Source organism: Sminthopsis crassicaudata, chromosome 5, assembly GCF_048593235.1.
Source record: "Sminthopsis crassicaudata isolate SCR6 chromosome 5, ASM4859323v1, whole genome shotgun sequence".
Classification (NCBI taxonomy): Eukaryota; Metazoa; Chordata; class Mammalia; order Dasyuromorphia; family Dasyuridae; genus Sminthopsis; species Sminthopsis crassicaudata.
The window spans coordinates 294,939,311-294,962,776 of record NC_133621.1 but is presented as its reverse complement, the minus strand read 5'-3'; the positions used below and the strand labels follow the sequence as shown (position 1 = coordinate 294,962,776).

General features: G+C 37.7%; 1 protein-coding gene across 4 annotated transcripts in view; it reads left to right on the top strand.

Moving 5' to 3' along the window:
- LARGE1 (LARGE xylosyl- and glucuronyltransferase 1) overlaps positions 1–23,466 on the top strand; it is a 577,873-nt gene that overhangs the window by 502,989 nt on the left and 51,418 nt on the right. For all 4 annotated transcript variants that reach the window (XM_074271517.1, XM_074271515.1, XM_074271516.1 and 1 more), the window contains one exon: positions 19,362–19,517. In XM_074271517.1, the coding sequence (XP_074127618.1) occupies positions 19,362–19,517 (156 nt within the window). The remainder of the gene's footprint in view (positions 1–19,361; positions 19,518–23,466) is intronic.

The window sequence follows — 23,466 nt, the reverse complement described above, 5'->3', positions numbered from 1 at the left end:
ATCTGTGAAATGTCTCACATGACCTCTCAGGTCCCTTCTAGCTGTAAATCTTTTCTTCTGTGCTCCCAGGATTTAACTCACAGGTTTTAGGTATATGTGCTAAACATCACTAATTCTGATCACGTAGCCTCTGGCCAAGAATTCCTCCAGAGTGAGTTCAGAATGGTCAGCACCCAGCTGTGGACAGCTCCCAGATGGTCCTTCTTTGACTAGGCAGAGCCAATGACTAGAGAAGCTAGACAAACCACCTAGATGTGAATTCTAGCCTAGGAAACCAAAAGTCAAGAGGAGCCTTTGGGTCCAGCTATCAGATCTCCTCTCTGGAGCTAGATATCCTGTAGCAACACAAAGGGAGCAGTCTGCGAGCACAATCTAAGTAATTAGGCAGAGATTTGTGGCAGGAGAACAACACTGATATGATAATAATCACAGCCCATATTCATATAAACTGTACAATTTACCAACTGCTTTTCCCATAGCAATTCCTCGAAGCAGGTAGAATAAACATTTGTCTTTCCGTTAAAAATGAGGGAACTGATGCTTGGGGATGTTGTCACACAGTCACTGTTCATAGATGTAGCTAGTGGGTGTCAGAGCCAAGAATCAAACAAATACAAGACTCCAAAGTCCTCTTTTCCCTGTACAATATTACAGTTAGATCGAGGTTTACTTTAGGAGAGTTGAACCAGGCAGGAGAGGATGGAGAGAGAGAATAAATTCTAAGTCAGTCGTCTACGGTCAACAGCTGGGGATCCAAATTGAATGGGGGTTGTGGATAGAGGAGAAGAATGGGCCTTATATAATCAAGGATGGTGACTAGGGGGTGGAAGCTAGCTGCACGAAACCCCAATCTTATGCTCACTACTGTGTATGGGCAGATTAATTTAATGGGAGTATGCTAAAGAGCCAGAGAAGAAATCCTTATCTCAATTCCCCCAAGGTGGGTTGAGTAGCTGCTTCAAAGTATAGAATCTTAGAATATAGAACTGAAAACAACCCTAAAAATACTCTGATGCAGTCATTTCATATTTAAGATGAAGAAATTGAAGCCCAGAGAAGTGACATATATTATGAAAATAGAAAGACAGATTCCAAGTCAGGAGAAAGCCGAGTTCAAATTTTGCCTTCATCATTTACAATAACAATGTGGCCCTGGGCACATCACTTACCAACCCTAACTAGCTCATTAGCTAACTTCACTAACCGTAACTTTTCTGACCTTCAATCTCCTACTCTATAAAATAAAAATAGCTGTATACTACAATGTCTGTAGGATCAATATCCCATGGAAGATGAGGGGAAAGCTCTTTACAAATCTCAAAAATATTAGAGAGACAGATAGATGACAGTTGACAGATGACATATAAGAGAGAAAGGGAAACAGAGGAAGAAATTATATGTATATATATATATATATATATATATATATATATATATATATACATACATATATATATACATATATATAATACAAATATAAATGTATGTTATATAAATACAATATAAATATAAATAGTTTCCATATATTATATATAATATAAATGTGGAATTGTATAAATATAATATAAATATATGATATATTTAATATATAATATAAAAATATAAATATATAATATATGTTTATATGTATAATCATTAATTTATGTTTATATGTTTATAGTAATTTATGTATAAATTAATTGATACAAATGCATGAAAATAAATATTTATATATATTATAAATGTCATTATTACCATCTCACCAAAGGTAAATTGGCTAATGGGTATAGATAGGATTGGAATCCAGATCTTCTTTCTTCAAATATGGTGTTTCTTCCATAATAACATACTCCCTGTGTGTTCCTGAAAACAAAGAGATAAACTGATCCAAAAACCAATTTGTCCTAAATTGGTGAATTTTTAACATTCAATAAAATGTCAGAAATCTCAGTTAGATTCTTGATGTCAAATCCAGTCCAACAGCCATTAAGCACATACTATATCAAAAACACTATGGTGATTACTGTATAATCAAATATTTATAAAGTACTTTTTTATGCCAGACTCTGTTAAACTCTGGGGATACAAAGAAAGGCAAAAAATACAAGTTACTGCCCTCAAGGAGTTTCCAATCTAGTAGGGGAGATGCCAGGAAAATAGCTGTGTATGTATAATATACATAGATGGAAAGTGGTCTGAGTGAGAAGGTATTAGCAGAGGAAAAGGAGAAATGGGCCAGGAAAACACCTTCCATAGAATACCAGATTTTTTCTGAGTCTTGGAAGAAGCCAGGGGAACTTTAGCACATGCTAAAAATGAGCAACAGCCATCCCAAAGGCAGAGCTTGGGGAGACTCCTCATGAGGGAGGAAAAACAAGTAAGCCAGTGAGTGGATCATTGACTCTGTGAAGGAAGTAAAGGATAAAAAGATTGCCAAGGCAGGAAGGAGCTGGGCTTTCAACTGAAACAGAATTTCCAGTTTATCCTGGAGCTAAGGAGGGGGTCTCTGGAATCTATCTAGTACAGGTGAGGGAATCATTGGCCCAGCATGTTAGGAAAATTGCTATGGCTTCTGCACGAGTGCATAAGGTTACGAAGAAAAAATGAAAAAGAAGTTAATGTACGGAGTATTGTATAAACATTGTGTGAAAAACATATAAACAAGTAAATTCAGGGTGTTTTGGGGGCACAACAACTAAGGGGCATCAAGAGAAGTATTCAGAAAGAGATAACCTGTGGGTTGAGCCTTGATATAAGCTAGAAATTCTAAGATACAAATGTGGGGAAAGACATCCAGTCTAGGGATTCTAAGATGCAGATTGAGGAAAGACATCCAGTCCATGCTTGTGAAATGGACTGTAAAATATCACAGGAGTCAATGACGGACTATTGAGTTAAAAAAATTATGTCTAAAATATAGTGTATATGCAGAAAAACAATGTAGAGTAAGCAAGGAATTCTCAAGATTGTGAAGGGGCTCAAATGTGAAGAATTAGTTTGTATTTTATCTCAGCCAGCGGGTTGCACAGATGAGACTGGAATCCAGATCACTTGCAGTGATGATCAGGGAGGAGCCACTGATGGTTCTTGGGTAGAGTGACATGGTCAGAAACACGCTTTAGAAAAATTATTTTGGCAGATGTATAGAGGACAACTTTACCCCTTCAACCAGCCAACCAACATTTATTTAACACCTATTTTGCTCTGGAACTATAGATTTTTGTTATTCAGTCATTTTTTCATTCAAATCCAACTTTCTGTGACTTCTTTTTTTGGGAGGAGTGTTTCTTGGCAAGAATACAGCAATGGTTCTCCATTTTCTTCTCCAGCAAAGACCCCAAAAAAATCAATTTCTAGCTTATATTCTTTTGGGAGCAATAACATTTATGCCATTAGTATATACTCCAGGCATAGGAGACATCCTGTACAAAAACACTGAGAACTGAGAGGTGGATTAAGTTAGGAGAAGACATGGACAAGTGTTATACAGCACGAGTAGAAACGGATGAACCACAATCTGTATGTTGGAATAAACACCTCATTGATGAGACCACAGACTCATTTGAGTACTTGGGATGAAAATGAGAAATTTATTGGAAACAGAGAAGGCTGGAGACTGATATGGAAGTTATAGTGATAGTCCAGACAAGAGGTGATAAAAAGCTGAAGTAAGGTGATCGTTGAGTGACTGACTATAAGACTATGGGGACCTGACATGAGATTCATTGGCCATAGATCAGCAAAGAATCAAATGTGGATTAAGAGAAAAGGGGAGGTGTCCAGGTTGACTCTAAATTTGCCAATGTGGGTAATTGGAATACCTGACCACTGAACTTCTCTGTGACCTTAAGCAGGTTCTTTTGCCCCATCTTGTCCATAGCACCTGAATACCCAGATTATACACCTTTAGAAGAACACAGCACTGATCCTTTAGGTAAAGTTAATGAAGTGCTCTGAGTCCATTGGCAAGGGGCAGCAGATGAGTAATTCCTCCGCTAACCTTTGTTCTGGCATGCACAAGGGAGCTACATAGGGACAGGGATCAATGAAGATTATTACTGTGTTTCCACTTCTTTCTTCCTTTCCTTCTGTAGGCTCTCTGCTGGGAATTCTTCACACATAATAGAATCCAGTTCAAATTGATTTTTTTTTCCATTTTAAAGCAACAACAAACCAAAGCATTAAACATGATGAATGATATCAAGTGTGGTTTGGTTCCTCTCTCTGGGCCATGCATGGTGCCTCCCTGCCCTTAGCTATGACGAGGGCATTCATTTTCTGCAGTGCCGTTCTTCCCTTTGTGACCCCCTGAAAATAACAACATCCAGGATGTTCCACTTGATCTAGCAAGAGGTGATGGAACAGGCCACTGATTCTTGCAGGAACTTCTCTGTGCAAACACTCCAGTCAAGAGGACGGGAGGTTTGGCTACTTTAGGTTGTTTTCTCCTACCTTTTGGGTAATGAGGCATTTTTGTCTGGAAACAAATTCCAATTATGGCTGGACCAAGTAAATGGCAGTAGAAATGCCAGTGAAAAAAGGTAATGGGTTATAGGGCCTAAACAGCAAATTGCAGCTCCAATGAGTCCTCGTCGCAAGATGCTTGGAGTAGTTATCGAGGACGCAGTTTCTATTTACATAGCTACAGTCTGGCGATTGTCGGCAATTGGAAAGGAGGTGGGAGGAATCACAGAATCACTGAATCTCAGAAGGAAAGGACAGAATCACAAGATTGGAGAATCAGAAAAAGCCTCAGCAGCCAGCCAGTTCAAGCCCTCCCAAAGTAGAATTCCTGGTATAACACACAGACTAGCGGTTATCTAGCTGGAAGTACTCCCTAGTGCAGATGTGGTTTTCCTTGTGGATTTGGGCTCTTATAGAATATCTATCCCCCCCCCAAACATTCTTATGTACCATGCTGGGATGCAAGCTGTCTGAAACCTTCATCCCAGAAAACATTCAGAGTATGGAGAGCACAGTGAATCAGTGTTACCAGGTCAGCCATGGCTATGTTTCTGTCACTGCCACCTGAATCCTGTCCTATTTTCTTGGGCATGTCAGTGGCAGAGGTCCTGGGACCCCATCTAGGAAATTCAAGGCCTTGATAGATTGAAACTTCTCTGAAAAGATAGATTGAAACTTCTCTGAAAAGATAAAGAACTTGAAATCATATAACCCCATCTTTGTGAATTCAAATCCAGCTTGATACTTACTACTGTGGGACTCCGGACAAGTTATTCTATTGACCTCAGTTTCCACATCTGTAAAATGAGCTTGAGAAGAAAATGACAAACCACATCAGTATCTTTGCCAAGAAAACCCTAAATGGCATCACAAAGAGTTAGTTGGACACAACTGAAAAACAATCAAACAATAACAGAATGTTTATACAGCACTTTAAGGTTTGAAAAATGCTTTACAAATATCTCATTTGATTTTCGCAATTATCCTGAGAGGTATGATACACACACACACACACACACACACACACACACACACACACACATATATATATATATATATATATATATATATATATATATATATATGTCTGTGTATATGTGTCATATAGATAGATATTCCCATTTTACAGATATAAAAACTAAGGCAAGCAAAAGTTAAGCTCCTTGTTAAGTCACATAATTACTAAGTGTCTAAGACTGTATTTGAACCTAAGTTTTCCTGTCTCCAAGATCAGCATTTTCTCCAGTTTTCCTAGTAATATTTATTATGTCTATATAATGTAAACATTTTCTTTAAGAAAAAAAAATAATTAGGTAGTGCTAGATGTGGAAAATACAAAACAATATCCTTCTAAAATGATATGCATTCTATTTTAGCTGATAGAAATTAATACATTACCTTTGTGGGACTTATTTCTGAATTAACTGCCAAAGTATAATCAGAACACTGAGTTATTATAGTGCCACATTAACACAAAAATAAAAGAAAATAGAAGGGAATCATATCACATACATTAAAAGCAACTCCAATCTAACATTAAACTAATGACCACAAAAAAATAAAATAAAATAAAAATAGAAAGAGAAGAGTGGCTCACAGGATAGAAAAGTTAGTGTCAGAACTTGGAAGCAATGAGTTTCATGCTCTGTGTCTGATACATACTACATGGGCTTTGGCAATTCTCTTCACCTTTCAGTGCCTAAATCAACTCCCTAAGAGTAAATGGTGACAAAGGGTGAATTTTCTTCTATAGGAATTCTCCATACCAGTGAAAATATCAGGTTTAGTCAATACCTTTTTCCTCTCTTCCTGCCTCTCCTCCAAAAACATGATGCCAAAAAAAATTGAAATTAAATGAAGACAATAATAATGATACTGATTGTAAAAAATAGTATTAATCAATCGTCCTCAGTGAAAAAGGCCATAAGGATATTGAAAACTCTTAGTCAACACAATCTATTTGTCAGACAGAGAGATATAACTGCCAAAGGCAAGAACAGTTTACACTAGTGTCGTTAAAAGGGTTACTTAAATCATACAGAGATGAATGGTGGAAGATGATGAGAAGTATCACCCCATAAAACAAGAACATAGAACAGGGAAAGGGAAAACTTAGAGGCCCAGCTAAGCATCATCATCCAGTAAACATTTAAGGATAAAATGGAAGTAGAGGAACAAACAGATAAAATATGGAAGAAGTCTGTAACATAAAATCTTTTCACATCAAGGACACTGAATCACCCCCCCCCACTTGAGAACTAACATGATAATTCCAGATATGCTTCTTAAAATAGCAATTTTTAAAAAGATGAAGAAAAGCAACTGGTACAGATTAAGTGTATATATAATAGTACTCTTGAAGCAAAGTAATTTTGGAGATGATGAGGGTCCAATTTTTTCAGGGTGTCTAGAAGATACCCACCTCACCCGTACATCAACTCCCACCTCCAACCCCACCTCAAAAACAAATATCAAGAACCTATCAATACCTACTTTCTCCATCTGTGTATCATTTTTTTCTTAAAATAAATTTTATAGAATGAGCTACAAGTGCATCAAGGGATTCTTGATATGGTTATTAGAAGTGAATGGATAAGTGTTAGTAAGTTGTGTTCTACAATAGATCTCATCATGTAGAGAATTTGAGATCATATTTTGCTTTTTATTAATCAACTGTAAAAAAGCATTTGATCCAATAGGATCAACAGTACACTGAAAATTTGTATATGTCAAAATCATGCATGATTTATTTAAAGATATCAATGAGATAGCCTTGCTTATTGACCTTTTGATCCTCAATGTCAGCACATAAAGCAGGGAGACCTTCTTACCAAAGGTATTCATCAGCATCTGGATCTCTAAAGGAGATCCAACATTAAGTTCAAGAATAAATCATTACCTATAATGATGATGAAGTCCTCCAGAAGCCTTTTTCTGAATGATTCTACTGATTGCAACTAGATTGTAGAATTTTGTAATATCTATGACCGCTCAAAAGAGTTTTGATTAACTATAATTAAAAACAAAAGAAAAAAGATCCATCTGTTGTTCAGACTTTTGTCTGCAGCTGAATGGTTAACCTATGAAAGTTTGCTCTTCACTATCTATCTGCAGAAATGTCTATAGCTCTCTTTATATTAAGATGGATGAGAGAGATTAGAATAGAGAAATGCATAGATAGATATAGATGAATGTTAATGTAGCTAATAAGTAGAGATCCTAGATAAAGGTGACTAATGGAATATAGACTGTAAAAGATGGGTAGAAAAATATGAGCAGATAAATGGACAGAAAGATAGGAAGTTAAATGAATGGATGGATAGATAGATAGTTAAATGGATGGGTGGAAGGATAGGAAAGTGGATGGATAGATGGATGGATGGATGGATGGATGGATGGATGGATGGATGGATGCATGGATGGATGGATGGATGGATGGATGGAGACAGATTGGAAAGGTACTGCAAAGAGCAATATTCTTCCTGAAACTGAATGGTAATGAGAGAAGTAGTTATGTCACATTTCAGAAATTTTAAAAGTTTTTTTTTTTGATGATCCCAGATTTTGCCTGAAATACACAATTTTTTATCATCAGTGTTTTATTTTTCTGGTGAAGTTATATGACTAAAAAACATAAAATGCTACAGTCTCCAAACAATTCAAGTTCAGGATCACTAAAATAGCAATGGGAAGGTTCACAATAGGGAAAAAAGGCTGCAACACATTAAAAACAAGTAAGGGCACAGAAGAAATGAAGAAGTGTCTTCAAGGCAACACATGATCCCAAAACATGAGCTAGTTACATGGCAAGACAAAGAAATGCTCAATGAGTGGATGCTATATTATTTTGGAATTCCTCATAATGTCAATTACATGAAAAGAAGCCCTTCCATCCCTTCTCCTAGCATATCAGACCCCTATTGTCAACTGATGGTACTACAAGAGTGAGAGTCAACATGAAAGTCATAAAGAATCTTTAGATGCTCATTTTGTTACAGGCACTATGATAAGTATGGGGGAACACAAAGGACAATCAAAAATAGGTTCTGCCCTCAAGGAGTTTCCATTATAATGTTAGAAATAAGCATGAAAATAACTAGATATTTGCAAGATGCAAAGATAGTAGATGGACATTCATCTCAGAGATGAAAGCACTAAAATATGAGGAATGGTGGGATGACAAGAAATGATTCCTGCATGAAGAGGGGTTTGAGAAGATGGCTAAAGGAATCTGAGGGGACAGAGTAGCCAAGAGTGGGTAGATTGACTATGCAACATAGAGATAATATCTATATTAATCAAATCACAAATCTATTGGAGTATTAGAGCGTTAATTAAAAGCCTTAGTATTATAGCCTTTCCAACGTGGCGTTATGTTGCTATTTTCTATTAATGCCATTATCCACCTACAATTCCATCTCTTTTTTTAATGTGAGACTGTCAGAGAGATCCTGATGCAGATATGGTGGATATTTTCTTGTACACTCTTCTTACTCTTCCTTCTCATCAAAGTCATTCTCAGTTGCATTGTTACAACTCAATTCTTGAAATCCTGCCAACCCTCCTAATGTAATTTTCCCTTCAGCAGGAGAGAAGCTTTGGAGTACATTTCCACCCCACCCTTAAGTCTTCTTTTCAAGACCCCATAGCAAAAGACTCTACAATGAAAATAAGATTACTAAGTTAAAAAGGAATATCATCAGAGAGGCACTTCAGGATGGGGGTAGGAGCGTGTTGGAAGGGACATAAGGTCAAGCAAAACAAGGAGCATGGCAAAACTGCCCTTCAATATGAGGCATCAAGCCATCAGATATTTCTGAATAATTCTTAAAAGAGAAATGAGAAGATACATTTAAAGGTGGAAGGGACTTTTGAGGGCAACACCCTCATTTTAAAACTGGGGACTATGTGACCCATAGAAGTTAACTGACCAAGGTCATAAAGTTAGTAAATATTTAAAATGGGATTTCCACCCAGGCCTTCCTTAATCTAAGTCAATCAATTATCCCATGCTTCTTCACAGGAAAAAAGCTCTTAGCCTTCCAACAACTGGCTCACAAAATCAAGAAAACATTTCACTTGCTGAAAACAGAGCCCATGGGATACCGGAATCACCTCATTACTGTTTTCTGACTTAGGGTTATCCATTTCCAAATAGTCCTTGAAGCCCAGTGACTTGAAAATAAGATTGGTCCATCTCAGCTCATTGGCTTTTACTTAGAGCCTGTCCCTCCAGCTCCTTAGGACTGTAACTAACTTTGATGGACAAGAGCAGGTACCAGGATGCTTCAGAAGAAACCCAGGCTTTCATTCAGCCAGCCCTCCAGTCTTGTTATTAGACCTCATTCCTAAGTTTGAAAGGTTTTTTTTTCCCCTCAGTGTTCTTGAAGAGGTTAAACAGTTTCTCTATTTTTTCCCTCCTTTTTAATCACATTAACATCACATGACATCCTGCCATGCTGGATAATATTTAACTTTCCTGGACGTTAATCAATTCCTTTCAACTTTCCCTGACTCATTTTCGGCAGACTCAAAGTCTGTGCATACATTGAAGCCAGACAGACCTCTCAGATCCAATTAGGTCACATCGTAGAGGTCCAAAGGAACATTTCCTCTATTCTCCAAAGGCCTCTTCCAGAAAGACTATAACCTTCTTTGAGAAGAATGTTAGCAGGGCACATAGGAATCATAACATCAGAGATTTGGAGAAAGAAGGGATTTTAGAAGCCAAGTGAGCAAACCTAGATCTTAACAGCTGAAGATTCTGAATCTGAGAGGTTATGTTTCTTTCCCAGGATGACAAAGATGGTTACTGTCTGAGGAAGTATTTGAATTCGGATCTTCTTATTTCCAAGTCCAGCATTCTAGACTCTCTGTGCTACTCTCACTCCCTCAAGTGATTTGTCCAAGGTCATAAAGCTAGTAAGTGATAGATTTACAGCAATGGAATTGAAATTAAGAGGATCTGCATTCGAATCCTGATCTAGACAGTAAATTGTTTCTTAATCTTTAAATAAATTCAGTACCCTGTAAGGTGCCTTTCAGCTTTAAATTGATGCTCTAATGACATTATAAACATGTGCTACTGGAGTTGGAGTTGCACATGCCCATCCTAGCTTATATATATAATTTTGAATGTCAACAAAGTGCTTTCTTCACAGCAATTCTGTAAGATTGTTAATGCAAATATTATGAGAAGGTTTTCACAAAGAACCAGAGAGGCAAGTTAATACCCAAAGCAATAAACCTCTATTTATTTAGTTTTCTTGTTTGTTCTTTCCTTCATTTATTGGTTTTTTAAAATGAACCTGTGATGTCATCAGTGTAGAGAACTCTGGCAAGAATTTCCCTCCAACAATGTAGGTTAGTGCTTTCCCTGCAGCTTAGATGGAAGGAAGTGTCTGAGCCCTTGAAAGGTTAAAAGCCTTGCCCAACTTCACGCAGGTAGTCTATCTCAGAAAAAGAGATTCTGGATTCCAAAGCCAGCTCTCTATCCACTAGGCTATAACACATCTCATTATAATGTGCTTCAGTAATATGAGCGAAGGCTCAAAATCTAAAATGAGATGCCAAAGCCAAGGGCATTAGTACTATGAAGGTGATGGCTAGGCAGGGATAAATGAGGGAAGGAGAAAGGGCAGCTATAGGAAAAGGACACAGACATTAATTGATGGAGTTTGAGCATTTCCAAAGCCTTGAATGTATTGTCTTGAAATGATGGGGTTCAACAGTGGTCCTTCGGAGTTATCATTCTTGAGTAGTTAGCATACCCCATTCCTGCTAAATTTTCCCATTTTTTGTTATATATTAAGATGTCTGCATCCTTTTTCTCTGTAACAAACTAGTTCAAGTTTCCTCTACTAGTCAAGGTCTTTTTTTGGTACCAATCCATGTTCCCCTTCAATTCAACTCAGCCCCTAAGGATGAAGCACTCATTAGGAATAAGTAAGTGTCTAGGGAAAAGTTTTTTTTTTTTTTTTCATCATGGACTACTTGGCTTTCCTGTAATGCCTGGGGATCCTCTTTTTAGAAAACAAAGTTTACAAATGCATAAAATTAAAAATTATATTCAAATATAGTAATTAAAAACCCCTATTTAAAAATTCAGTCCAATCTCACCACTGGAAGAAACTTCAAAGGGTAGCTAGTCTAAAGTTTTCATTTACAGATGAGGAAACTGAGGTTTGAAATAAATTCATTTGTCCAAGGTCCTCCTGCCAGAAGAAGAATTTGAATTCAGATCACTCCAGAGTTAGCATTCTTTCAGCCGTATTACACTATTGCCTACCTTATATTAAGCCCCAAATTGCTTTCCTGTAATTTCTATTTCTTGCTTAACCTTTCAGATCATTGTCTTTTATATATTTGATGTCCCCTCTCACCCATCCTTCTTTGTCTTTTTTTCCTCAAGGTTAGACTTCACCAATTTGTTTGCTTTTAAAAAAAAAATGAAACATCTCACTTGTAGAATATGGAAAGCCTTTGAGCATCCGTAAGTTCTGTGGAACTCTAGATCTAAGATTTAATTCACTTCTTGCCTTCAGTTCTTAGGATGCTGCAGGATACTCTACCCATGTCTGATCATTTCACCTCTTGTTATGTACTTTCCCTCCTTCAAGGGAGAGCAGAAAGCAAAGGGCTTGACCTACTAATTAGCAAAGTGGGGTTCTCATTCTCAGGTTCATTTGATAGGAAGGACCTTCATTTAGACAATATTATAATATGGATAACAGCAATCTAAAGATACCTTGATTGAATTAAAAATAGAGCCTGAGAAGGCAGAAGTTCTCCCTGGCATCTGTCCACTGCCCAGTACCTACTGCAGGGCTCTTTGCATTGGGAAGATATTTGAGAAATATATTTCATGCAATAAGAACTCCAAAGATTAGAGGTCAGGAGCTTAGAATAAATTCAATTCAGCAGTGTTTATTGGTTGGTTGGCTAGCTGGTTGGTTGTTCTCGAAGACCAAAATAACATCACTCTGTGGGAGTCAAAGTACTTTGTATCCAGGTGTAGTTAATCAGATCAATACAATCTCAGAAGATTTTACCACTTGTCAGACACAAATTGTCCCTATTAATGATTGGAGTGAGATGTCTCTATTTATTAAGACTTATTGCATGTTGGGTACCATTCTAGGTGCAAAGTACAGAAAAAGAAATATCCAAAAAAGTCCCTGCTTTCAAGATGTTTACACTCTACTGTGGAAATATAGCATATCAACAGATACATTTGTGCATGATAATTTGAGGAGGAAGGAAATGACCATGGTTTGGGGCACTGATGGAGCAGTGGATAGAGCACCAGCCCTGAAGTCAGGGAGGGCCTGAGTTCAAATTTGACCTCAGACATTTAACCCTCACTAGCTTTGTGACCCTGGACAAGTCACTTAACCCCAATTGTTTCACTCCCAAAAAATAGCCTTGGGGCTTATTAAGAGCTTCCTATAGGAGTGACATGCATGATGAAATGAAAAAGGAAACAAAATCGCCAAATCTGGAAGCCAGGGGGACTTCAGCAGTCATCCCCATCACTAAATTTTAATTGGTGGATATGAAGATGGAGTTCATTCCAACTATAGGGACATTGAAATAGAGATGAGATGTCATATTCAGGAAGCAAGTTAGTTTAAGTTTGGATGGACAGTCTAATGCACTAAGAAAAATTATGGACAATTAGGATAAAAGAGTAAATTAGAGATGTATTGGCAAGAAGCTTACATTGTATGGAAGGCAAAATATGACATGCACAATAAAGGAGCTCAAAGTAATATTTATAGGCATCTTGTGCTGTTGTTCTTGTCATTATTTTATTTATCCATTCATTATTTATTCATTTTTTCTTTCTTTACTCATTCATTCATTATTGATTTATTGATTTGCACTGGGTTTGTGATTTCCTGGGTATAAGAAACTCTTTATGAAGATACTTCCTTTACCCATGCAAATAGACATTTCTTCATAATGAGTACTTTTATTTGTATGCAATAATAATAACAGCAATAATAACAAATCATATTTGTATGGATTTTAAGGTTTACAAAGCACTTTAACCTGTGTAGGGAAAGGACCAGGATTAAACCCCGAGATGTTATACTTACTGGTGGCTTGTCTTTGGGCAATCATTTTAAGATCTCTAGCCTTAAGTTTCCTCACCTGTAAAAAGAGAGGGTTGGATTAAATGATCCCCAAAGTACTTTTGCCTCTCAAATCTATGCCCATATTTTCTTGTCACTTCCACCTTCTTGTGTCAGTTTCTTCCATAATAAGGGAATGGGGAATAACTCAGGTTCTTTCATATGGAATCTAAGACTGACCATATTTGTAGAAAATGCTTTGCAAACTTATTCTATTCTTATAGGTAGGGCTAGTGAAGGTGGCAAAGGTTATCTCTTTCCCTAAGGCCTCACCGGTTCTAAAATTAAAGTTCTAAAAACTGCTGAACATGCTTAAGTTTTCTCACCTTTGGGATATAATATTATAGTACAAGCCTTCTAGGGTCTATAGGATTGTAGCCTTAAAGGCAAAAGGGTCTTAAAGAGCACCCAGTCCAACCCCTTCATTTTAAAGATGAGGAAACTGAGGCACAATGAGACAAAGTAACTTTCCTAAGTCAAAAAGGTAAGTGTCTAGATTTCATCTCAAGTCTTCCTGACTCCACTAAGTATCCAGGAAAATTCACTTGAGACCTCTCTGAACTTGCCAAGAATATCATTGCAGCTTCCTCTTCCATGGACCTCTGATCCATTTTCTCAGATTCTATCACTTCTTAATAATATTTTCTTTCCTAATTAGCCCAAGATTCTATCCCTTATTACGAAATAGAAGTTTCAGGCTAGATTCTATCCTCTTGTTTTCCCCACCACAAACACAGGATTCCAAACACAGTTGGAACAAAGATATCCTAGGCAGGAACAGAGTTCTTATCCCCCATTGCCCTGGCCCTCGAACTTCAGAGAGACCCACCTGCCAGGTTGGTCTGTTCTCCCAGTTGGTATACATGACTCTTAGTTAGGGGAAACCAAGGTTGTGGAGGATGGCTGCAGAGACTCCTCTCCCTGCTGCCTCAGCACTTGGCAAGTACCCACCATTCCAGCAGAGACGTGATCCCGGCTGTCTGTCAGTGACATTCTGCCCGTGTATAATTATTTTAATGGATGCTGTCCAATCTCTATGAGCCCTGACTGGGAAGTGTCCCCAGGAGACATTTTTGTTCCTTCTCCTATTTAGAAGTCACCAGAGAAAATGCTCCAAAATACATATATATATATATATATATATATATATATATATATATATATATATATATATATATATATATATATATATATAAATAAAGTTCTCATTTCTTTTCCAAAGTAAACACCATGACATTCCCTGAAGATCATAGGATCACAGATTTAGATATGGAGGAGACTTTACAAGCCATCCAGTCCATACATACATAACCATTTTATAAATGAGGAAACTGAAGCCCAAGAAGTTTAAGATATTTATACAAGGTCATCCTGCTAATGAGTATCTGACATAGGATTTGAACCCCTCTAGATGACTCCAAGTCTAACATTCTACCATGCTGTCCCTCACAGAGATGAGAAGTGATTACATTGTCTGCTTTTTCCTGAGCATTCATCAAGAGCTTCCTTGGCATTCTTCCCAACAGGAAAAAATGAAGGTGGAAGGGAAGGAAGGAGGGAGGGAGAAAGGAAGGAAAGAAGAAAGGAAGAAGGAGGAAAGAAGAGAGGAAAAAAGGAAAAGAAGGGAGGAAAAAAGGAAAAGAAGGAAGGAAGGGAGGGAGGGAGGGAGGGAGGAAGGAAGGAAGGAAGGAAGGAAGGAAGGAAGGAAGGAAGGAAGGAAGGAAGGAAGGAAGGAAGGAAGGAAGGAAAGAAGGAAGGAAAGAAGGAAGGAAAGAAGAAAAGAAGGAAGGAAGGAAAGGAGGGAGGGAGGAAAGAAGGGAGAGAGGGAGGGAGGGAGGAGGGAAGGAAAGAAAGAAGGAAGCCAGTAATAAGTATAAATTATATTGCCTTTGTCCAGTATGTTTCCAATCAATCTTCCCAGCCTTTTTCTTTTTCAATTTATCAGCCCTTTTCAGACAAGTCACTTCTCCATATTCAGCATTCCATTACTTACCTCTAGTAACTCTCTTATTCCATCTCCCATAATTGGAATTCATTCATTTATTCTTAAAAAAACATTTTTAAACACTCATTATGTGCTTTGCTTTAGGGACAAAGAGAAAAATTAAACAGTTCTCATGTCAGCTTCTTCCATGATGACTTACAATTCAATGGATGCTTATTATGTGCTGATTGTGTGCAAGTCCATTGGCATCCAGGACCCCCCTAAGCTAGAAATCTCACCAGCCAACTCAGCTGTCATTCAGCACTGGTCAGAATGAGAAGTATGTTTGGGGAATAGGAGTCCCTGGTGGCTTTCTCTACAGTAGGGATTTTGATTTCTGGAATAAACACTGAAGATTTATCTATGATTTATGTCCTTCTTGAATCAGTGCAGCAGAGTTTAGTAGCTAGAGAGCCAGCTTTAAAGCCAGGATAATCTGGGTTCAAGTCTTATTTCTAACCCATGACTCTGGGTAAGTCACATTATATCACACACACACACACACACACACACACACACACACACACACACACACACACACACACACACACACACAATTCCCCAGGGCTATAAGTTGCAGAGAAGGTATCAGCTTACATTGGTAGAGAGAAATTTCTCACCAGGGAGCTCCCTATACATGTGAAATCCTGAGTCCAGCATCTGTTACTTCCCCTTTTCCCTAGAGAGGATTTGTGGTGACTTCAGATTGAAGATTTGAACTAAGTAGGACACTTAGAAGCAAAATAGGACAAATTCTAGAGAACAGAAGTAGGGAAGTTGTCCTCAAGTACTTTGGATGAGTGAACTTCTTCATAGGAGCCCTGAAATTTGACTCCCCAATTCCTACAAACGAAGGCAAAGGGGAGATGCATCAGTTCCTAACCTCTGAATAAATGCAAATTCTCCTCAAGAGATAAATTATTTCCCAGGACTGCATTCAGGGAGATTTAATTTTGAAATTCTTGATGTCAAAGATTTAAGATACTATAATAGACAGTAGTCCACTGGACAGTCCAAAGCTCATTTCACCATATTTATTTATTTATAGGGAAATAAGCTTTCGACTGTCAACCAAGAGATACTGGGTTTAAGCCTTGAACTTTAGGACAATGCTGGGTAGCTACAGAGAATTCACTAGACCTCTCAAAGTTTCAGTTTCCCCACTGACAAACTAGGTTGAATAATGCTTGTAGTACCTCTCTCTAATGGTTATTGTGAGGAAAACACAGTAAATTTCAAATGATCTTTGGAATGGGACCTGAACTTATAATTATTATGATTAGTCAGACAGTCATCACATATATAATAAAGACTTACTATATTCAATCTACATGCCATTGGCTTGGTACTATCCAATGAGGAACCTGAGAAAGGGATAAATGATAATGGACCTTGCTCTGGGGCAGGAAATCAGTATTCATATCCCACCTTTATGGGATCTTGGACAGGTTTCTTTTTATTTTTTTTTCCCCTGAGGCTAGGGTTAAGTGACTTGCCCAGGGTCACACAGCTAGGAAGTGTTAAGTGTCTGAGACCAGATTTGAACTCGGGTCCTCCTGAATTCAAGGCTGGTGCTCTATCCACTGCGCCACCGAGCTGCCCCCTTGGGCGGGTTTCTTAACCTCATTGGACCTCAGTTTCTGATCAGTAAAATGAGGGAAATCGGACTAGAGGGTCCCTAGATCTCTTTCAGGTCTTCTCCTGTGGTCCAGTGCTTATTCCAATTCTAAATCTATGAATCTAGGTATCAGTGCAGGGAAATGAGTTCCAAGGTCTCTAGAGTGGAAGGAAATATGATTTAGTGAGGAGTGCTGATTTGGTGTCAGAAAGCCTGGTTTTGCTAGTTTTCAGAAAATAACCTTTCTTCTCAGTGGCACACTTTGCTCACCTGTAAAAGGATAAGATTTAACTGGATAATCCCTGAGTTTCCTTTTACCACAAATATTCTGGGATTTGGGGTGTCTTATGGGATTAAGAACTTCCTTATTCAAACTTCTTCCCTTTAGTTTCTCCTTCCTCTCCTAGTTTTTCTTGCCCATATCTCCCAAATCTCCTCCCTAGAAGTCAACAAACCCATAGAGCTACTCAGAAGCACATAGAGGGTAAGGCTCCTTAGGCAAATTGGTGAATTGTGATTTCCCAGAAAATATAGAACTTGTTTTTCATGATTAATATTTCTCATTCAAACTTAAACTGCTATTATTAAAATTCATCTTGATGGTAAAGCATCATTCTGCATTAAGTTTATTTTATATGCTTAAGTGTTTGTAATTTGTTCATTTTGGAAAGCTTGCTTTGCCCCCTTTATCTTAAAAAAAAATCCCTAAGAATCATATCATGCATAAATTGTATTTTATCTTCATCATTTTATCATCCCTCATTATGTGAGCATAGAACTGCCCCCACTTTTTATTTCTATCCATATCACTTAACACAGTACTTTACAGATAAGTGCTTAATCCATGTTTGTTTATATTTTGCTTATTCATTCCTTATGGGGAAGACCTGACCTAAGGTTTTCCTAACTTCAAGCCTCCCTCTTTATTCACTATCCATGATTATCGCTTACATTTAAATGATTAATTTCAATGTATAAATATATAATCATAATTCAAAGTCTTCACCAGGTTTGTCTATTTAATCACTTTCCCTCTTCTATAGTCATAGTTAATATGCATTTTTTTCTTCCAGATCTGCTTTTTTTTTGCTTTGCATTGTTTTGTCTTTTCAGGTTTCCCTGTATGCTTCCAATCTTCTAGTTTTAATTGCATGACAGTTTTTGATTGTGTTAATATGCTACCTTTCTTTGTTAGTCTGTAGCATCTTATCCTGTTGGTCAACTAGATAGTTTTCAGATTTTTGCATTATAATATGACATATATCCTCACCTAGAAAATATATTTGCACCCTTCTTATATGATTGGTCCAAAATGATTCATTGACTGAAAGCATCTCATTATCACTCTGTCTCAGTGCCAGTACCGTACCATGATGTTCCTTTTACCCAGAATGCTCTCCTTTACCTATTGTTTCTATCCAAATAATAAAAATAACAATGAACAACTAGTATTATGTAGCTCTTTAAAGCTTGGAAAGTCTTTGATAAATAGCCTATTTATTCTCACCACACTGAAAGGTAGGTGCTCTATTGTCCCCGTTTTACCAATATAAAAACTGAGTAATGCAAAATTGAAATTATTTACCCAAGGTCTGAGTCCTATATATCTTTAAAAATCCAACTCAAATCCCACCTTCTCTTCTATGAAACCCTTTCAGAATACCCCAAGTCCTTTGGGTTCCAACTTTCCTCTGCAGATTTTGCTACCTATATAATCTATATTACTGAATTCCTCACTTCTGGTAAATCTCTGATTTCACTGATGTGGATAGCACACACAAGGAGCTCTCCTGGCCACTGCAGACTGACCTTTTCTCTTCAACTTATCACCTGGATCATTGAAAGGTTAAGTAAATTATCCAGAATGGCACAACCAGTTTCAGAAGTGCATTTGAATCTAAGACATCCTGATACTAAGGCCAGCTCTCTATTCACTACATTACTTTGTGTCTCTCTATCATGATTTATTTTGAGTTCATATCTTGTCTTCTTAGCTAGATGGAAAGCTTCTTTGAGAGGAGGAATCATGTCTTCTACCTCATTGCAATCATAGAATTCACAAAAATGTCAAATAATCAATCAATATTCCTTGGTTAATGAAAAGGGACAAAGATAGTGGTTGGGGTCTGTGAGGATACCAACAACATCATGACTTTTTTTTTGTCTTCCCACCCCCCAGGTGATCCATTGGAACTCCCCAAAGAAGCTCCGTGTAAAGAACAAACATGTTGAGTTCTTCCGAAACCTGTACCTGACATTTCTGGAGTACGATGGGAATTTGCTGAGGCGGGAGTTATTTGGCTGTCCCAGTGAGGCTGATGTCAACAGTGAAAACGTAAGTGGGTCTGGCTAAGGTCATTTTCCTTCCCAATCAACTTCCCAAGTTGGAAAAAAAATGAATTTGGCTCTATGTTTAAGAAAAAGAAAGAAAATAAAAGAAAAAAAATTCCTGATTACTGCCCTTTTCCCAAAGTAAAATGAAATGCCTTGGGAGGAAGCCGAATCCTCTCTCTCTCTTCTCAAAAGTCTTCAGGAAAATATGGAATGACTCCTTGTCAGGTAATGTGGGACAGGATCAGGTGTGCAGTGGAGCAGATGACTTCAGAGGTCCCCTCTAGCACCAACAATCAAAGAAATTGTAAGACGGATTTGAGATTAAATTTAAAAGGGTAATAACAAAATGGCTCAAATTATTTGCATCCCTTTCTGCTTTTTTTCCTCTTCCTTGCATTTTTAATCAATTATTTTGTTGATACTCTTTTTGCATCTCTACTAAAACTGCCCTCCAGTATCTTTGGCAAGAAAAGCCCAGCTGGGGTCATGAAGAGTTGGACACAATTGAAATAAATGAACAATTTGCTAAAATATAGACAAACAGAAAGCTGGCTTTTTTCTTCTCCATTTTTAATTTATTTATTAACACTAGTAGCATGGCAATAGATGACTCTGAAACATTTATAAGAGAGAAAAAGCAGGTGCATTGCAATGCCAAATGCTGGAAGAAATCATCTTTGCTTAGGTGATATTTGGGGTAGAATGAGATGATGAAGATAATAGGATGGGTACCACCATGACAGAGGCTTGTTGATTGATTTGCTTCCTAAATAATGAAAATGAGTTGAGCAGATTCCAATGAGGTTACAAAATCAAATAATTCTGCCTCTTGCTTAGTCCACCCCTTTCTTGTGATGAAGATGAACAGGATCTCAGAGAAATGGAATAACTTTCTCATAGTCACACAGAAAATCAGAGGACTCACAGAGTCCAGGATAGTAATTGAGTCATCAGATTTCTCCTTTGGGACCATTTTCAAAGCCTTAGCATGTGAGGAAAACTCAAGGTTATCTCCACACACGTTACAATACTGAGCTGCTGGCCACTGTCAAGCAAACTCTTCCTTTGATGATTTTTCCTTAGGATAAAAGAAGGAAATAATGTTGTCTCCCTTGGCCAAATGGCCAGCCTTGTGGGAACATCAATTGTCTTTCTGTTTGGAAATTCTAGAGTTTATCAAAACCCCATAAATATGGTTCTTGGTGCTAGTAATCAAGAGCAAGTAAGCAACAAGACAAAGAGAAGAAATGAATAGCTTAGATAAAAAGAGAGTGGTTCAGATAGTCATCTAAGGTAATAAAATATATGTGTGTGTGTGTGCTAGGTTTTTTTTTGTTTGTTTGTTTCTTTTTTAATTTTAATAGTATTTTAGTTTTCTAAATACATACAAAGATAGTTTTGCAAAGATGAATGCTGAAAACTTGCATTCCAAATTTTTCTCCCTCTCTCCCTACCTTCTTCCTCCCCAATACAGCAAACAATCCAATATAGATTAAACATGTGTGATTCTCCTAAACATATTTCCATATTCATAATGCTTATGCTAGACTTCTAAAAGACCTTACCAGCATCAACAACTCCAAAAGACTGAGCAGGAAACATAGGATCAAAAAATTTAAAACTAGGAAGGGCCTTAAACATCATTTAGACCAATGGTGTCAAACCTAAATAGAAATAGAAGCTATAAACTATGTATATAAGAATCCCTGCAGGCTGCATATTGACCTAGAAAACTATCCATTTTTGTACATTTCTTTTTTTTTAGTCATACATCTACATGTTAAAATCAGATAAAAATTACATTTTAATATAGTTCAGGTCATGCTCAGAAATGTTGTGGACCACATGAGGTTCATGTTTTTGACTCCTCTGATCCAGATTAACCCCTCCATTTGTCAGAGGAAGTGCTGAGAGATAAAAATGCCTGGCCTAAGGTCACTCAGCTCATAAGTGATATCACACAGGGTATCATTGGGAGAGCCAAGAAACAGACGTTACATCAGTGACCCACTGTGTACGAGTACAGCCAATCAGTGAACACATGGTGTGGCAATTAAAGGTTTGAGAGAAATCATTTCTGGGTAATTTAATCATGTTAATAATAAGGACAATATGTTTATAAATAAAATGATGGTCATTTGGCATTTCTCTTAGACCAAAGACAATCATGGCGGGCAGACTCAGGGCTTATATGTTCTTTTGGAAGAGGAATGGCAATCCAGGTTAACAATTAATAAGAGATTACAATGAGGGGCTCAGAGTGACATCATATCATCCTTGGACAGAGAGACTATCTCTATACCCAGACCACCCCCAGTCTTGGACATTCTAATCAAAGGATTTATGTCTGTGCAGAACACGGTGGCCATTCCATCTAAGTGGGGTCTTGAACAAGAAAGTCCAGACTTATTAACATCAGTGTCCTTCTAAAGATTGAACTTTTTAGAATTAGAACTTTAGAAAAGAGGGGGAACTTCAGATCTCCCCAAATTGCTGGTCATTAACAGTCATTTCCATCAATAGCAAGGTGACCTCACTCAGTGTCTCTGCTCAAGGCAGATGGTGATGTGGTGCTATACCTGCCCCATCCTTCCTCAACTACATAGTTCTGTCTGTGAACTCAGGATCCAGGGACCAGAATCACCTATCTGTCAGCACTGGCACAGGAGAATAGTTGACCATGACATTCCTCTAGGAGACCAATGATAACCACCATGAAGCTGACCCTTACTAATGCACGTGTGACTAATGAGCCTTTGCCACCCATTACTCTGGTCATTATAGAGATTTCTGGAGCTCCTGTCCACTGCAGGGATTACCCACTGATCCCTTCTTAGAGACTATTTTTCAAGAGAATTAGGGAATAAGAAAAAGTGTGATTGCCCAAGTACTATTAGGCTTCAAAGCCTTTTAAATTTTGCAAAGCTCTTCGAGGTTTCATGGAAACATTTTGTTCCTTTGATTTTGCTTAGTTCCCTCTCCCCAATCAGTGTTTATCATCATCAGCCAGCTCTTAGTGTTCATTGGACCATTTTTCAAAAGCTAAATGAAGACTTTTCAGCATGACTTTTTCCACAGGACAGCCTCAGATAAAAAGCCTGGTCATCTCAAGTCATTAGTTCATCTTTCATTTATGTCAGCAAGTGACTAAAATTCACTCGGGATTCTGCAGAGGAGCGGGGCTCATTGCAGAAGCAGGACTGGCCTGATCAGGGATTCCAAAGCCCTGGACCCAAATTCGGGGTCTTCTGCTTACACTCTCTGTGATAGTGAGCAAATTACTTCCTTTTTGTGTGCCTCAGTTTCCTTTTTTTTTCCAAGCAGAGTTAATAAGTCTGGTCCTGCCTATATCATATAAAGTTGTTGAAATCCTACTCATCCATAAAGTCCCATTTCAAATGCTACCTCCTCCCTGAAGTCTTCCTTCCTGATCCTCATCGGAAAGATCTTTCCTTCCTTACACCCCCCACATGCTGCTTTGCTTTTTCCTCTCTCTTACTCAGTTTCCATTGTCATGCCATAGTACATAAAGATCTGGGCTCGGAGTATTAAGCTCTGATCTCAAGATTCACCTCTGATATATAATGACAGGGTCACTTGGGATAAGTCATTTAACATCTCAGTGCCCCAGATAAGTTTTTTAAGACTTTAAGTTACAATTCTGCATTATTAAAGGGGATTCACTACTATGCATGAGAGGAAGCATGCCATAGTCGATAGAAAACTGTCTTTGGATTCTGGAAGTATGAACTTAAGTCCAGGTTCTGATAGATAGAAGCAGCTGGGTGGTCTAGTAAATAGTGCCAAACTTGGAATCAAGAAGATCTGAGTTCAAGTCCAGTCATAGAAAGGCAGTAGGGAGACTCATTGATCTCAGTTTCCTCATCTGTAAAATGAGGATAATAATGGCCCTTATGTTGAAAAATAAGATGAGGTATTTGTAAAGCACC